This window comes from Passer montanus, unplaced genomic scaffold, assembly GCF_014805655.1.
Source record: "Passer montanus isolate IOZ18808 unplaced genomic scaffold, ASM1480565v1 scaffold7, whole genome shotgun sequence".
Classification (NCBI taxonomy): domain Eukaryota; kingdom Metazoa; phylum Chordata; class Aves; order Passeriformes; family Passeridae; genus Passer; species Passer montanus.
This window is the reverse complement of record NW_024372147.1, coordinates 8,279,905-8,297,865: the sequence shown is the minus strand read 5'-3', so window position 1 is coordinate 8,297,865 and position 17,961 is coordinate 8,279,905. Positions and strand designations below refer to the sequence as shown.

General features: G+C 37.8%; 1 protein-coding gene across 5 annotated transcripts in view; it reads left to right on the top strand.

The window, feature by feature from the left end:
- The window catches only part of CCDC171 (coiled-coil domain containing 171), a 151,282-nt gene that overhangs the window by 19,611 nt on the left and 113,710 nt on the right, over positions 1–17,961 (top strand). For all 5 annotated transcript variants that reach the window (XM_039729943.1, XM_039729941.1, XM_039729942.1 and 2 more), the window contains exons 7-8: positions 10,349–10,441; positions 11,222–11,382. In XM_039729943.1, the coding sequence (XP_039585877.1) occupies positions 10,349–10,441; positions 11,222–11,382 (254 nt within the window). The remainder of the gene's footprint in view (positions 1–10,348; positions 10,442–11,221; positions 11,383–17,961) is intronic.

Sequence of the window (17,961 nt, the reverse complement as noted above, 5' to 3'; positions counted from 1 at the left end):
CCTAAGTGGAATTGCCTTCAGTTGGAATGTGTTGCATACTGTGAAGTTCCAATAGCTCTTTTGAAAAGCACCAAGTTTTGCTTCCCTGTATTTGAGTAAGGACTCTTCTTATGACCTCATGTCTTTTTGTAAACTAACAGAGAAGTCATGAGCTTAAAGGAACAGGAAAAAGGCAGCAAATCATTTATCTTTTTAAATATTTTGATTGAATATACCCACCAGCTGTAAATTTGAAAAGAAAGGATGCAGTTCCTTGAAAATGTACAATTACTATACCCTAATGATGGTCTTATTAGGGAAATGCTACCTACTAACCATAATCAGAAAAAAAATTTTTTTTTTGCTTCTAAATTTTTGTTAAACTATTTTAACTTTCTGAATATTTTAATAATGTAAGAAGATATATTCAGTCCATAGAAAAATGAGTCTCATGTTACTTATTGATAAGGATAGCTATTTAAGTAGTGACTAAGGAAAAGTATGTGATAAAACCTCTTGCATTTAAAAGTTAAAGAAAATTAGCACAAGTCTTTGAATCAAAAAAACAAACTAGGTTAGACTTCAATACATATCCTGTTGGCAACTTGCATCTCACTTTACCATCTTAGAAGTAAATTGCTTATGTATAATTATCTGAAAGAGCCTACAGTAACCTTGTAGATGGTGATTCTACCGCTTCCCTGGGCAGCCTCCTTCTATGCTTTGCAACCCTAGCCATGAGGAATTTTTTCTTCATATCCAATCTAAACTTCTACTGGTACGAGTTGACGCTGTTTACTCTCATTGTGTCACTTGTTACCTGTGAAAAGAGACTGACTCCCACCTGGCTACAGCCTCCTTTCAGGCAGTTGTAGAGAGTGATAAGTTCACCCCTGAGCCTCCTTTTCTTCAAGCTAAACACTCCCAGCTCCATCAGTCACTCCTCACAGGACTTGTGCTCCAGACCCTTCACCAGTTTTGTTGCCCTGCTTTGTGCGTGCTCCAGAACCTCAATGCCCTTCCTGAATTGAGAGCCCCAGAGCTGAATACAGGGTTGGAGGTTTAGCCTCACCAGTTCCAGATACAGGTGAGTAATCACTGCTCTGCTCCTGCTGGCCACACTGTTGCTGATGCAGGCCAGGATGCCATTGGCCTTCTTGGCCACCTGGGCACTGCTGACTCATGTTCAGCTGCTTCCTGAGGTCCATAAGCAGCAAGTTTCTCCAGGAGTACGCTGTGGAAAATGATGTCAAAGCCTTTATTAAAGACTAGATGTATAACATCTACAACTTCCTTCATCCACTAAGTGCATGATGATATCAGTCACCAAGCTGAATTTCCATTCAGATATAGAAGTCTTAAAGTAGTGCACCCCAGACAGAATGGTCTACATTTTTTCATGAAGTAGATCTGTATTTTTTTTAATCTCTCGTCATAGAATTTTTAGCTTATAGATTGAAGTTGGTAGATATAGGATATGTATCTTCAATTTCCATGCTGAGTACCTCATTTCGATTATAATTTGGTTAGTAAATGTGTACTTAAGTTCTTGATGATGAAAAGAAACTTCTTAAGGTGATTGTACTTAAACTCCAATCTTAACATATTTTGTTATATACTACTTGTAAAACAGTGGACATTAACATTTTCTGGAGTTCACAAATCTGTTCTTTTGCTACCCTCTGCTGGACGTAGAGGGAGAAATCCATGGGAAAATACTTGCATTTTGGTAATGGAAGGAAATGTTAAATTTAATTTTTTTTTCTTTTAGTACAATGACACTTGTATGAAGAATTATATCCAGCAGACTGTTATAAAGAAAGGAATTTGCAAAAAGCCTGCCTGCCTCCCTTTTCTTTAGTTTTCTTTTTTTTCTTCAAATATTAGTCTGGTTTTATCTTTCAGTGATTACTCTGATCATGGTCAAAAAGAGGAAATTCCTAGTTTTCAGAGTTAGAAATTAATAGAAAGAATAATGGCAAGTTTCTGTGGACTTTTCAGTTGAAAGATAGCTGTTGCTGCACTGTCTAACCTATTAGCTCGCCAGTTTGCAGTGATGCAATATGCTGCATAGATTTGGAGTGCTTCTGAAATAAAAAACATACTGTGCCAGAAAAATTGAGGTTGAGAACCTCAGATATCATTCTGCCTCTTTAGCTTGGGAATTCAGTAGCCAATTAAATTATTGATCTATTACTATTGAACTCATCAAGATAATACTATTTATGATAATTAATTTTCCAGAACCAATGTCTTTTATTTTAACCTTTAGCTCAATTGCTAATGAGGATTCTTGGGAAATACTTGAAAAAGACAAGAAAACTTGTCATATAAAAATAATGGTTTTTATAATGTATTCAGCCAAAAAGATGGGTGGGAAACTGGTTTTGCAATGACTATGTGGACTTTACCACAGGAAAAAAAAATATTAGTTTACACATTTCAAAGTCTTTGCCTTGTTCCTATAAATGTAATGATTTTCTGTTATTTTTAATGTGTTTGAGGCTGCCAACCCTTAGTAAGCTGAAGCTCAAGGTCTCTCAAATTTTTTAGGTCTTTCTTATGAGGCTTGAGAAATGTTCCATAACTTGGTCTATTTAATTTCTGAGACTGAGTATATTGTCATATTTCTGAGCTTTCTAGTTTCCATTTAAAGACTATTCCCTTAGCTTTCACATTGCCTTTTCTACTTCCCTTGCCTCCACTATGTATATTGACATGTGGTGCTAAACATGTATGCTTGTATTAGCTTGGTAATGCTGCTATGATGCAAAGAGGACTTGGGGAATGGTTAATATCTGTATTTGTTTGACGTATATGTATGTGCAATACTTGAAAGCTCACTTGAAAGTGAGCTTATTTTTCACTCTGTCTGTGTTAGTGAAACATGAAATTTAGATTGCATCTGAAAACAGCTTACCCCTACTTAATCTTCTGCTTTCTGGAGTCTCCACAACTGTCATGCAGGAATTCTAGATGCTGTGACTGTCATATATTAGTTACTACATGCTTATTAGGTAGTATACCTATGTATATATAAGTGTATATATCCAAAGTGGATCAGTAGATATATATGTATCCACTATATAAGTAAGTAGATATATGTGTATATCCAAAGAGATATACTTTCTCTAGATAAAAATATATAGTACCATATACTTAGAGGATTCGAAGCATCACAGGTTTTGTAATGGGAACTCTGGTGGCTCCAAAGTTATATTTCTTGAGTGACAAGCTCATGGACATAATGATTTCTGCAAAGCATTTGGCATCCATACATCCTTGTCCCATACAACATCCTTATCTCTAAAACGGCGAGACATGGATTTGATGACTGCAACACTTGGTACATAAGGAATTGGCTGGATGATGGCTTGCTGTCCAAGTGGAGAGCAGTTGTCAGCCAGGGATTGATACTGGGACCAGTGCTTTTTAACATCTTTGTCAGTGACATGGACAGTGGGATCAGTGGGATCACGGCAAGTTTGCTGACTTCGAGCTGTGTGGGGCAGTTGACACACTGGAAGGCAGTGATGCCATTCAGGGAGATCTTGACAGGCTTGAGAGGTGTGTCGTGCAAACCTTTTGAAGTTCAGCAAGACCAAGTTCAGGGTCCTGCACCTGCACAGGGAAATCCCAAGTACGCATACAGACTGAGCAGAGGATAGAGAGCCCTTTCTCTGTGGGGAAAGACCTGGAGAATACTGATGGGGATGAGAGGCTGGACAGGACCCAGCAATGTGCGCTCACAGCCCAGAGACCCATCTTCATTCTGGGCTGCATCCAAAGCAGCGTGGCCAGCAGGGTGAGGGAGGGGATTCTGCCCCTCTGCTCTGCTCTGCTCTGCTAAGACCCCACCTGGAGTGCTGCATCCAGCGCTAGAGTCCCAACATAGGAAGCACATGGACCTGTTGGAGTGAGCTCATAGGAGGGAGAGCCACAAAGATGATCATGGGACTGGAGCACCTGTCCTGTAAAGACCTGCTGAGAGAGTTGGGACTGTTCAGCCTGGAGGGAGAGAAGGCTCTGGGGACACCTTATACCGGCCTCCCAGTACCAAAAGGAGCTTACAAAAAAGCTGGAGAAAGACTTTTTGCAAGGTCATGTAGTGATAGAACAAGGAGGAATGTCGTTAAACTGAGACTAGGTTTAGATTAGATATTATGAAGAATTCCCCTACTATGAGGGTGGTGAGGCACTGGCACTAGTTGCCCATAGATATTGTACATCCTCCATCCCTGGCAAGGTTCAAAGCCAGGTTGAATGGAGCTTTGAGTGAGATGGCTTGGTGGAAGGTGATCTTTAGTGTTCTTTTGCAAACTATTTTATGATTCTATGCTAATGGACTTCATCTCAGAGAGGAACTTCTTCATAATCTCCTGTGTCGTGATATTAATGAAGTCCAGTTTGAACACTGGTTAGTCTTATTTTACTTTCAAATCAAACTTGTTTCAATAGTATTTTATGTAGCCCTCATGAGGAGTTAGCAACAAGTCACCTGAGTCATGTGCTTGCATAGAGTAACAGTGTCAGTTCATGTAAAGGTCTGCTTAATCTGCTGGGCATTGGGAGCACATTTCAGATGGCTTCTCCAGCTGCAACTCAGTAGCAGATTGGAATGGACTTGGACTTTATCCAAAGACAACCAAATTGTATCAGTTTAACAGTCCTAATTGTTTTTACCTGTTCTTTAACCTGAAGTCAAGTATCTGGCTTATCTTGTACCTCCCATGGCAGTGTAATTGTTTATCCAGTGTTATGCAAGTCAAGCATGCCTATTCAGTCACACATATTTTTCTAGATTTTAAGTACTGGAAATATGTACTTAATCCACACTGTCAGGCTGAAAGAACATTTACTTCAGTGGTTAAGAATTGGTAGTATTTAAGTAACTTCATAGTTACTAAAGGTTGTTTATTTTCTGGACAGGAGATGGCTCCACCTTACCATGATTAAGCAGTATCAGTGCTTCTAACGCTAGGTGGAAGTGGTCAGCATATCTCTCATAGAAGTGTTTAGACCCTGTGGTTTGAGCTTTGAGCTGTAGGGAAATGCTTTTAAGTAGGAAAAAGATCTGAGTCTGAATATGGAAACACACAAACAGAATGGTTGAATGGTGATCCAGGAATGAGGTACATGTGTGTCTGCTTCACTTAAAAATGTCTTGGCTGACCATTTCACATAGTGGTTGGACCTAAGCCTTCCATCAGTGTGAGTATCCTGATAAATGAAACATCTTGCAGAAGGGTTTAAATAGAAGCAGAAAAGAGAAAACTTAGTTCCATTACTGTATCTAAGCTTAGTAAGTGTTGCAAATGTATCTTTGACTTTTCCCCCCACTACTGTTTGCTTCTCTGATAAGGGATATTTTTTATAAATGTGAATGTCTAACAGTAAATGTGGTGTTGAACAATGCGTCACATAGGATACTAAATTAAGGCTTTCAGTTTGGAATACACCGTTACTCACAAATATTGCAGCACTTCAAGCAGGTTTGAAGGACAAAAAAGTGGAAGACACCCAGGACAGTTTGTAAAATGGTATAACAAACTGGAACCTTAAAGAAAATGTCTCCACATTAGCATTGATATGCAATGTGACACTGAAAAAAGGTACTGAACCTTAAGAGATTAAACATAAAGCATGTTCGCCCACAAGTTTGAATGCTGGCATTGAATTTTTCTTAGTCACTTTTATTTACTGTTTCTCAAAAGTCAATATTCTCTCTGTGCTATTATGGAAACTGATCCCAGCTATCTTTGTTCTTTGTGATAGATAAGTACTGTGATGATTGACTCTCACAATTAACAGACAAGTATCATGTATATAGGTTAAGAAAAGTTTTATAGATTTATAGGTGTGTTTTACCCCCTTGCATTGTTATCAAGGGACAGCTGGGTTGGGACATTTGTGAGGGTCGGCTTGTCACTATGGCAATAGCTGACCTCCAGTCAGGATTTGAGGAAGTAAACTCCACCACTGGACAGTGAAGAAGGAGTCGATGGACGGAATTTTGGGAGGGGCTAAAGGGTTAAAAGGGGAAACCTCCATTGTGTGGGCAAGCACATGGTGGGAAAAATCCTGTGCTTCTGGTGCTGTAATATTTTATCTATTCAGTCTTCTGTTGTATTTTTTTATAAGGTTTAGTAAACCTTTCTAAATTTATGAAAAGTGTTTGTTTCTCATTTCAAAGTGAATGTTTCTCATATTCTTTAAATTAAGGCTGAAATCAATCAGCTTGAATATCTAAGGAAACTTCAGAAATTCCATGAATTTGTGCCTAGTATCTTAAGTAAGATGTCTGGACTGCCTTCATATATTTTGTAGTTGCACATGAAAGTAACAAGTGACTGAATCATTTTGAATAACCAATGTTTTGTTTGTTGGATGAGCAAAAACTTTGTAATCAGTGGAGAACTTCCTTTTTAGTCCAGAATTGGGATGGACTTGGACCTGACAAGAAGCTTTCCATGTTAAACCAGTATGTATTCCCATTTGTCTCTCACAGATTCAAGCCTATGATTTGGATATCTGTGGCCTGCAAACTTACTCTATATGGTTTTCACACAGCTTCTTTTTTGTAAGGCATTGTGTAAAATTTTCAGATATGTGGTTTAGTAAGGATACTGATTCTCACCTTTAATTTGATTTAAAGAGGTTTGGCTGTCTAATGGGTTTCTGATGCCAGAGACTTTCTGTTTGTCAGACAGGAAAACAAAACTCCTTCCTATTTCTCTTTTTGGAACTTTTACCATGGTTTTACAGGTTGGCCTCACCCCCGACTTTTTTCTTCTACTCACAGAATGTGTAATAGATTGTTCTCACTGGTGGATTATGCAGCTTCTCACTGTGAAGGGAAGTGCATATAGGTATCAACAGAGCCTGTTTGAACCTTTATCAGCAAAATAGATTTTCTATATGGCATTTTGTTGCAGCTGTTGTTCTTCCCAACTGAGTCTTCAGACGCAGCTTTGAAAACAGGTGCAAATTCTGTGTCTGATGTACAGTTTCATAGACTGAAATACTGGCTGGTTTGATGTCTTTCATGAAGTTTGCGGTTTTTTTCTGACTAATTTCTCAATTATTTGAGAAATACCAAGACACCTGACTTGGTTTAAATTTGCTAGAGCTATGGTGAACCGTAAGCTTTAGCAAGGTAGTCATAGAGGAGAGGAAAAAGAATATTCAGTGCTCCACAGTCAGCATCTACATGACTTCCTCAATTCACATCTGTAGTTTTTCTGCAGGGTCTTTTAAGCATCCAGTCTTCTGGGTATAGTGTATAGACTGGTAAAATAAGATTATGGTTTGCCTGAGTAACCTTCTGAAACTTTTGGAAAGAACACAGTTTACTCTTCATATTTGGGTTCTAATAATACAAAAAATTAGTGGTAGTTCTGTCAGATCTCTGAGATTTGTTTCTTTCCGTGGCTCTAGGTTTTTTAGAGTCACTATGAACTAATATAAGCAAGATTGTAAAAAATCAAAATTGTGATTTCTGAGGCAAAGCTTTAAAGAATCAAACTCTAAGAAAAGGAACTTCAAACACAAGTATAGGGCATTGCTGTGTTTGACTATAGGAAGAAACATCAGTTTTGAAAAAGTCACTTCTTTTCATGCCTTTATATAGGGATATGAAGTGTAAGATGATACGTGTCAAAGTTTGATTTCTAGTTTCTAATACGGTTTTTCTGTGTGTACTATCTTGAATCTATTTGAATGCTTTACTTTGGATACTTGTCAGGTACATCTGGCTCTTCTTTGGTTATGAAGACCATAACTCTTTTCCAGTAAGCTTTCCTTTGTGAAAAAGAGCTGTTTCTCTTATTCTTGAGTTCATCAGAGATGTCTGTGGCTGAAATGCTAATTTTTGCCAGTGCTTTTTTTTTCAATAGCCATGCTAATTCTACAAGTTAACTCTTCAGTGACTTGTGGCAATGCAACATCTGCAAATGTTACTGTTTAAATGGAGTTGCTCTTACTTCAGACATCAGAAGAGTGATATATTGGCACTTCTTACAGATGTCTGCCTGCTCCTGCCTTCTTCACTTACTGTCCCAGCATTATCTTAGGACTGAGGCTTCTATACTTCTGGGAGTTGGTGTTTCCTTTGGACCACGTGGCTTTTCCTTGCATTTTGTGTCCATCGTGTTAGCTCAAGAAGACAGAATTTCCTTTGAAGAATTATACCAAGAACTGATACCTGTATATTCTGTTTGGGAGAATCTGTTGCTTCAGTTTTTAATTCTTGCAGATAACATAATTCAAGCCATTATTTATTATTTCATCCTCATTTTTCATCTTGAGACTGAAGAAACCTGACAGTTTTAGGGGCTTCCATTTGAGAGGATAAGTTAACCATTTTGATGGTGTTTTGCATATTTTATTTCATCTGGAGTGAGGCTGTGATGAAGACATAGTTAGGTGCTCAGGAAATAAAATAAGACTTAGAAGTCAAATTTAGTACAGAGCTTGTGAATTAGTATGTTGTGCCTGAAAACTTTACTCTCAGAATCACTGTTTTTATTTCAGTGTTTGCTGTGAGAATAGACACTTAAGCCAGCCAAAGACAGTGTTTTTGCTCTTCAGGGTATGCAGTGAAATATTGTCAATGAATGTAATTTCTTAATTTAATTTTTTTTTAATTACATTTTCCACTCTGAATGTTGTAATAGATACCTTTCTTACTGTTTCGTTTGTCTTCTGTCAAATTTAAAATAGAATTATTTTTAGACAGACTTCTAAAATGTTTTAAAAAAGAAGTGATATCCACATCACTTGTATTTATTATTGACTTTTAATAGGCTGGCTGTATTTTTGAGTAAAACTATCCTGTTAACAGATGTTTGTCTGTGGGAGGATGCTGAAGGAGTCCTTGGAAACTGAAGCAGGACATAGTTTGCTAATTCTCTATTAAGGGCAAAGGGGATTAGGAGCTGATGTTTGGAAGGAATAATACCTAGAGGATATAAAGGGTGTGAATCAAGCTATTTGTCACAGTCACAGAATGGATAAGGTGGGAAGGGACCATGATCACCTCCCCCCACCTGCTGGCACTGCTCTTCCCAATGCACCCCAGGACACCATTGGCCTTCTTGGCCACCAGGACACACTGCTAGCTCATGGAGAGCTTGCTGTCCACCAAGAACCCCAGGTCCTTCTCCTCAGAGCTGCTTTCCAGCAGGTCAGCCCCAGCCTGTGCTGCTGCCTGGGGTTCTTCCTCCCCAGATGCAGGAGCCTGCATTTGCCTTTGTTGGATTTCAGACAGTTCTTGTGTGTCCCTCTCTCCAGCCTCTGAAGGGCAGCACGGCCCTCTGGGGTATCGGCCGCTGCTGCCAGCTCTGTGTCACCAGTGAACTCGCTGAGGAGGCACCTGCCCCTTCACCAAGGCACTGATGGAGAAGTTAAACAATACCAGGCCCACTCTTGAATCTGGGGTTCACCACTTGTGGCAGGCCTCCAACCAGACCCTGTGCCACTCATAACAATCCTCTGCGATCTGCCATTCAGACAGTTCTCAGTTCACCTCTCTGTCCCCTCACCCAGGCCACACTTCGTGGTTTGTCCACAGGATGTTTTTGAAGACAGTGTTGAAAGCCTTGCTGAAGTCCAGGTAAACAGTACCCATTGCTCTTCCCTCATGCATCCAGGTAGTTGTGCCATCATAGAAGGCAATCAGATTGTCTAAGCATGATGTCCCTTTGCTGAATCCATGCCAACTTCTCTGATCACTTTCTTGTCCTCCATGTTGATAGGGATGGTATCCAGAAGGAGGCACTCCATCACTTTTCCAGGGACTGAGGTGAGGCCTGACTGGCCAGTAGCTCCCTGTGTTCTTCTTACTCTTTTTGAAGACATTCTTAATTATGAGAATAATCTTAGCAGTATGGAAATATAGTAGCAATGTTTGTGATTTTTAAAAAATTACGTATGTTAAGCAGATAAATTTTGAAGAATCTTCTCTGTGCATTATGTCTCGTTTATGAAATTGTAGATGTTCTCTTGATACCTCAATGTATTTCAGAACGTACAGAGTATAGTTATGTTGCCTCAAGTGAGCAAATAGTGGGGCAATAGGGAGAATATTTAATTTGGTTTATTTGCTTTCTGACCCTAGCTGATTATAAAAAATGCAGCAATGACATAATACCACATCAATTTACTTAGCTAAATAGAAAATATTAATTTAAGAATCCATATATGTAAAAAATGTTGTTATATGTGTTTCTTGGTATGAGTTGTCACAGTTCCAAAGTAGTTCAGATATATCAGGTTAGTGTGTGGAGTCACAATATGCTAATGAGTTGATTAAACCTGGTATCATATTATCTTCTCTCTGAACTTAAATATCCTCAAAATGTACTTTTAGGCAGCTGCAGTGAGAACAAAGAAACTGGAAGAAAACATTGAAGCAGAAAGAGCAGCACATTTAGCATCCAATATCACTTCAGAGATCATCCAGGTAAACTTTTTGTTAAATATTTAATAGAAGTTTACAGCAAAACAGTTGAGGAAATTGTGAAGGTACAGTGCTCCACAAATATGGAGAGTACTTGCTCCAGTGAAAAACCTAAATAGATTTATTACAATAAGTGTCAAAATCATATATATATATATATATATATGCATACATACATATATATATATATATATACACACACATATACATATATATATACATATATATATGGATATATGTATAAAGTTCCCTGCTTTTAGGGAACTTTAAAGTTTTCAGAATAAATAATAATATGTCATATTTGTAAGTTTGAGAATTCCCACTACTATTTAAACAGTTAGGGAAAAGAAAATGTTTCACAATAGTTAAGCACTATACTGCTGTTTAAATATCCTGCCCTGTGTCTTCTGAATGGCTACTTAGACCAATTTGGAGACACAGTGCATACATCCAACTTGTCCAGGAGAGCATAATGCATCCGGAAACTGCAGTTTCGAACACAATTTCTCAGAGTACATATCAGCTCCAAAATTATGATACTTGCAGTTACCAGTAAAGATTCCAAATGAGAACAGAAGGCACTTTTCATTGTCGTATCTATTTGTCTCTGTTTTGAACTTTATGTATTCTTACATTTTTACACGTGTTCAACTTTTTCTACATGTGTATATGCTTTTATACTGAATTAATAGAATGTACTCTACTGTAAAGCGGAACAGACCATAGAAGATCATGTAAGTGTTTCCTAACTTGCTTTAATTGCTTTCTTATCACTTGGTGTAGTTAAGAATTCGAGAACTTGAAGAAGTTGTGCGTGTGGAGAAGGACAGACGAGAAGAAGCTCTTTCAGATTTAGAAATGATCAAGAAAGAGTTCAAAGGCTTAGAATATGCATATGAGAGAGAAAAACACAATGCCCAGGAGAACTTGGAAAAACTCAATGTGTAAGTTTCCCTATAATTCATTGTAAAATGGCAGTAGACAGCTGAATTACCACTTCCTGCTTACATTTATATAGTTTTCAGTCAGTATAAAACAACTAAATCTGATGCAATTTCCCAAACCAACCTGAAGTTCAGAACCTAGTGTTCCATTAATAACAGGTCCATATCAGTAACCAAATGGGTGGGTAAAGAAAATAACTGATCTGTCACCAATTATTTGCTAAAGTAAAAATTTTGGAAATTGTAGTTATAGCAGAGTCCTGTATCCTGTGTATTTGGTAGGAAAGCACACATGGCAGGGTTAGAACAGATTTTCTTCTTCTGTACATACTTACATTATTATGAAAATATTATTTTTCACTTCAGTGAGCTAGATCAATCTTTAAGACTCCTGTTGAGAAGTTTTGTGTCATTGATAGTGATGAATCTTCATCTTTAGCTTTTGAATGATCATGTTAAGTGTTGAATAGCTAATGAAAACAGAAGAAGGGATGAAGTGTATGAGAGCAGATGAAATTACCTGGGATTCCTTTACTGGTCAGCAGAGTCTGCTGTGTCTGTGGTAACATAAACAGTCTACTGTGTATGTTTTTTGGAAGAAAGGCTTTGCTATATTTCCTAGGCAGATTAGGATACACTGTATTGAGTCTTCTTGTGTAGCTGAATGAAGTTTTTATTGGGTGAGAAAATATCAGGAAGAAGAATGGTGCTGGAAGACAGAGAACTGAGGAGTACGTGAAATAAAGGATAATAGTGTGTGAAATTTAAGGAAACGGGCTTTAGAAGACATAAAGTGGGTGGCACACAGTGGGGTTGTGGGCAGAGAGAGGTAGTAGAATGGGTTGAAAAAGATAGTTTGCATCTTGTAGTCTAGGATTATGGGGGTCTGTACATAAAAGTATTTGTGGTGACTTGCTCATACAAGCAGTAGAGGGGAAAAAAGAAACTGGTTTCCCTGCAAAAAAGGAATTTTGTGGCCCAAGAAATGTTTTTAGTAATAGAGTTGGGCTGTATTATACACATCTTAGAGCTCTTCCTTAAAAAAAGGTCAAAAGAGGCCTGATGTCCATTTACATAAATCAGAGTCACATTAAAAGGTGAAAACTTTTTCCTCAAAGCAAAAGATACAACTTTTCTGATCAAAATTTGTGAAAAACATTATGATAGTAGTCTAAAATTATTATTCAGGAAGGCTGCAGTCTTCACAACGGTGAAACTGAGTAAGTATATTTCAAGATGCTCTACAGTTCTAAAATAACATCAGTTAATGAAACTGTAATCTCATCCTGCTTGGCTGCTTTTGCTGTGAGCTTGGGCTCTCTGTCAGTAAATACATGACACTAAACTGATACTAAGTTCTTTGCATTTGCATGAAATGGAGAAGGCCTGGACCATTGATTTGACATTTTATTCCATTTTTATTGTTTTGTTTTGAAAAAGCTCCTTTATTTGCAAACCGGCCTTTTTTTGAGAAATGGTTGTTTGATCAACAATTTTGCATTATACAGGCTACTTTGTACTGTTTGAGCTTTTCTTGTATATAACTTTTTATTCTTACAGAGCATATGGACTATAGTTCTTTTTTTTCAGTCTTGGTTTGGTTTTCTTGGTTTTTTAATTTGGTGTTGTGGGTTTTTTATTTTTGCTCTGGTAGGTTCCCATGAGTGGTCCAGAAGATATAGAAAAATTAATGTTATGAAAGTTTTCTTGAAGTAGTGTTCAAACACTTCCAGTGTTTGTTCTTGAACCATTTCTTCACTTGTTCCAAGACCTAATATTCTAAAGTTTGTCTTTATATTGACATTAGACCAGAAGAATTAATCATCCTTAGTGAAATGTGGAGTTTTTTAGTTGGGTTTTTTGAATAATGCTTGTTAAGCCATTGTAATTTTCAGTCTAGAAAAAAACTCTCCTGTCATGTCAACATGGCTGCCATAACAGGGCTTCCTGTAATCAGTCAGGGAGCTGTTAGTATGGATGTGTACTGGGAAGCAATACACATCCATAAAATATTAGCTAATTAGCAGCATTTTTAATGTAACTAAAACATCTGTTTAGGTATTTTCCAAATCATTAGAATTTTACAAGCTTTACCACAGGATCTGCTTTTAAATTTTTGGATTAGTAAATTTGATTAAAAATATGAACTTCTGTAAGTAGTAGCTTTCCAGTTAAGTCTCTGAGAGTCTCTTAAATATATTTTTCTGAATTAGATTATTTAGACCAGCATAACAATAATGGTTAGGTGTTGGATTGTATTGTGCATTCAGTAATGTTTTGTTTCTTGTGAGAATCTTTTATCTAGATATACAAGGATATTTCTTTGAGCATTGAAGGGGTTTTGTCTAGGATATTTTTGATCCACAAAAGTTATATCTTGGAAAAATGTTACAATCAAAAAACAAAAATAAGTTTTTTTAGAGAGTATACTTCTTTGTTTGGAATTACTGCAGGAAATACCTGGATAAGTATATTTTTTGTACTTAAGACTATGAAATACAGTTTTTACAGATATAGTACCATTTGCCTTAAGAATTTCCATAGTAGCGCTAACAGAGAAGTAAATACTTGAGTTACTAAAATGCAAGATGAACCTTAAAAACCCTTCCCTTTTTGCTCTGAATTGGACATTTATGTTCAGTGTTTCTTTTCCAGGAAGGAAATTTGCCCTATCCTAGAGTTTTTTTGGGATAAAACAGAATTTATGCCTGAAGCATCTGTTCTCTGTGTTAATTGAATATGAGAATAAAAGTTGTCTAATACCCAAACAGTACTTTTCACTGTTTGTAATCATGTGTTCATTCAGGCAATTACTTCTAGCAGCTTCTGCCAGCTGAGTTTTTGAAAGCAAATTGTGTTCTGTTATTTCAGAGAGTACAAACCTTTCAGTGAAAATTAAGAGAGTTAAAACACAGGTTAAATAGTTGGTGGTTTTGTTAAGCAATGTTGAAGAAACACGAACAGCCTGTCCTCACAATTTCGTTAGTCCCGACACAAAAATTTCCAGACTTCTATTAAGATAAATAGTGAAGGTCAAGCTTTTTCTGAGGTGGACTTCAATCTACTCAGTTCCCATGAGGTAATTATATGGGGTGGGCAGGTATTGCCTCATCTGTTTCCTGTCCCCTTTTTATTTTTTGAAGCACACAAGTGTCAGTAACATTGGCGAAAATCAGTGATTGCTTTCACTGGACACCTTCTGAGAGAATACAACAGCCTTTGATCTACTTACCTTTGAAGGGTCTGGTCTTTGGACTTCAGACAATGTCAGGAGCTTGGCTTTTTTTTTTAAGACATAGTTTGCCATCCAAACATATTTTCTCTTTTTCTGGAGGACTTGCATGAGTTTGTCCTTAAGCCTTAGCCAAATGAAAGTCTTTGAGACTTTCATTTGTTGTGCTGTAACACTTGTATGTCTCTTTAGCTGGACTTGATGTAGGTAAATAATGCAAAAGCTGGAAACTATATAATGCTGTAAGAATTTGTTTTCTCAGAAAAAAATGTAGTCATACTAACTGAAACCATGCAAATGGGCTTTTCTGGGTGGTGTAATTTTTTATTTTCTTAGAAAAAATATAGTTGTAATAACCAAAACCAAGCTAACAGGCTTTTCTGGGTTGCATAATTTATTAATTAGCTCTGAACCCAGTAGCACTATGTAAATTGGAAGCAACATGGGATTTGGGTCTCTGTGTGAATTTACTTTTCTTGAAGAGTGAGAACATGACATAGAATAATTTGGAACTGCTTTTGCTGTGTTTCCGCACAAGCTGTGAGAGTAGAAGCTACTTTGGGGGACTGATACAGGTAGGTTTTGAAGAATAAGAAGTAAACATCTGCAGCTACAGCAAAAAATCAGCCAGGCTGATGCAGAAACACATACGTATTTGGTGGACTGCTGAAGTAGTCCTTCAACTAAAAAGATACATTAATCTTTAACAAATAAATTAAAGTCAGAAAGTGACAATATTGATTCAAAAGCTTCAAAAATGCAATAACTTTGAGCCCTTTGCACTGCTTTCACTTCTAGGGAGACAGGAGTGCTAGGAGAAAAAGAGATGATGTTTCTACTCGATGTTTCTACTGCTGAGAGCTACATCAAAGGATAGTTCAAGTTGAAAGGAATTGCAGGAGATCTATAGTTCAGCCTGCTGCTCAAACTAATATAAGCTATGAGATCAGGCTCTTCAGGGTTTAAGCTATGAAATCAGGCTCTTCAGGGTTTGATCCAGTTAGGTATGGAAAACGTGGAGAATGGAGATGACACAATCTCTTTGGGAATCTGTTTCATACAATTGGAAAACATTTCTTCTTGTCTGAACCTCTATGGATTCAGTACTTTACTAGTAGACAAACACTGCTGTGATGTGATCTGTGTTTCCTTGATAACCTTCTTTTAGACACTGGGAGGCCTGTTCTACACCATGGAGTTATCTCTTTTCCAGCTTGAACATACATTTTCTCAGTTTTTATGTGTATTTCTGCTGCTAACCATCGTGGTGACCAATTCCTTAGCCCACCCCAGCTTGTTTCCTATGTTGGGAGGGGTGCATGTAGTCAAAAGCGATCATTATCCTAGATGTGTTGTAATGACTGCCAAATACAAGGTGATTAATCACTTTCCTTGATCTGGCTGTGCTGCTATTAATACAGCCCAGGATGCTGTTAGCTATCTCTGCTCATATGCTGTGCTGCTGATTTGTGGCTATGTGTCATGGTTACCATGTTCTTGTTATCATAGGTTCTATCCACCCAGTTACCAGCTACATCACTTCAGGGTGGTCTTCTTTCCCAAATTCTGGTCTTTGCACATGTCATTGTTGAACGTCAGAAGGTTCATTCTGGCCTGTTCTTTTTCCATGACTAGAGAATGGCAGCTCTTCTGTTGAGTGTATCAATTGTATTGTGTCATGATCTACCCATACCCAGTTCATTGTTCACTGCAGGTATTGTGAGATTGCACTCTTGGCTTACTCCAGGTGATGGCTGAAGCTGTTAAACACATCTTAGACAAGCCTCTACAGTATTACAGCCATCCCAGCTATCATCTGGGCAGCTTTACTGTCACTTTTATCAATGTTATGATTCATATATGTAAACTTGAGTTGTAACAGCTATAAAAATACTGTGTGAAAAAGTGCTAAAATCCTTGCTAAAATCATATTGTAGATGCTAAATATTTTATGTACTTGCTCTCCTTTTGTCCATAGCCCTGATCATTTTATCATGGAGTATAACAGGGTTGGTCAGGTATGATTAAGCTCCCTGAGTGTTCCCAGTCTTTGTCTCTTTCATGAGCCCAGAAAATTGTTCTAGAAGGAATTGCTTTGTAACATTCCAGGGCTAAAATGAAGCTCAGTGGTTTATAGTTCCTTGGCTTCTCCTTTTTACTTTTGCCAAATATAAGCGTGACATTTGCTTTTCTTCATTTACCAGGGACCTCCCCCAATTTTTGTGACCTTTCATGATGATAATGAGCCATGTCATTTTGAGATTAGCCAGCTTTATCAGAACCTTTGAATGTAGGTGAGCTGACCTCTTCAATTCTATGGATTGAGTTCTCACAGGTTATCTCAGACACAATCTTCACCTATTGCTAGCAATTGTTCTCCTTTTAGTATCCTTTTACTGACAATAGAGGCTTGGGAGTAGACTTTGTCAGGAAAGATGGAGGACAAAAAGGCAGGGGGTATGCTGACTTTCTCTCTCTGCTGTTGGTAAAATAGCTGCTTTGTGTAGAAGTCTGTTCACATTTTCTTTCCTACCATAACAGTGGTAAAATCCCTTCTCATCTTTTGTGAATGTTAATTCTAGGTGCCTTTCCTGAGGCACCTCCTTTCCATCCCTATATGCGTAGGTAGTCCTGCAAAATTTTTCCTTGTGTTCCTGTCCCTGGCTCTGTCTCCTATTTGCTGTTGTTTGGCCTTGTAGTTTTCTCATGACACACCTTTTTATCCATGCCAGACTTTCTACATATTTGTCTTCTTGAATACCAGAAGGACTGCTCTAGGTCAAGAACTGGTTGAAATTTTCAATTGTCTGCTATTGAAATATTGCAATTCTGAGTAGAATTGTCATGGTTTAAGAATAGTATTCCCCAATTTAGTGTTTTTACAGCAAAGTCCAAACCATGTGCTGCTTGATCATTCCCCCTTCTTCTTCCTCCTTCTGTGACAGGCTGGAGAGGAGAATTGGACTCACAAAAAGTAAAGATCGTGGGCTGAGATAAGGACACTTTACTGAACACAACAATGGAATGAGACAATGAACTGTTAATAGCAACAATACTAATGACAGAGTGTACAAGAAAAAAAAATTGATTGATTCACCTGTGATTGCAGGCTGTGGAAACCCCCAACCACACCCAGTCCTTCTGTCACACTACCCACAAGGGAGCCCTTCCCCTGTCCTCAGAAAATGACATGAGGTGGTATAGAATGACCTCCAGGTCGTAGCCTTGCCCACTCTTGACTACTGCTAAAATTAACCCTGTTCTGGCCAGGACTAGGGTAAGAATATAATCAGGTACATGGAAACTCGAGGAGCAAGCTTTGTACTTTAAATCAGTGCTGATGATGC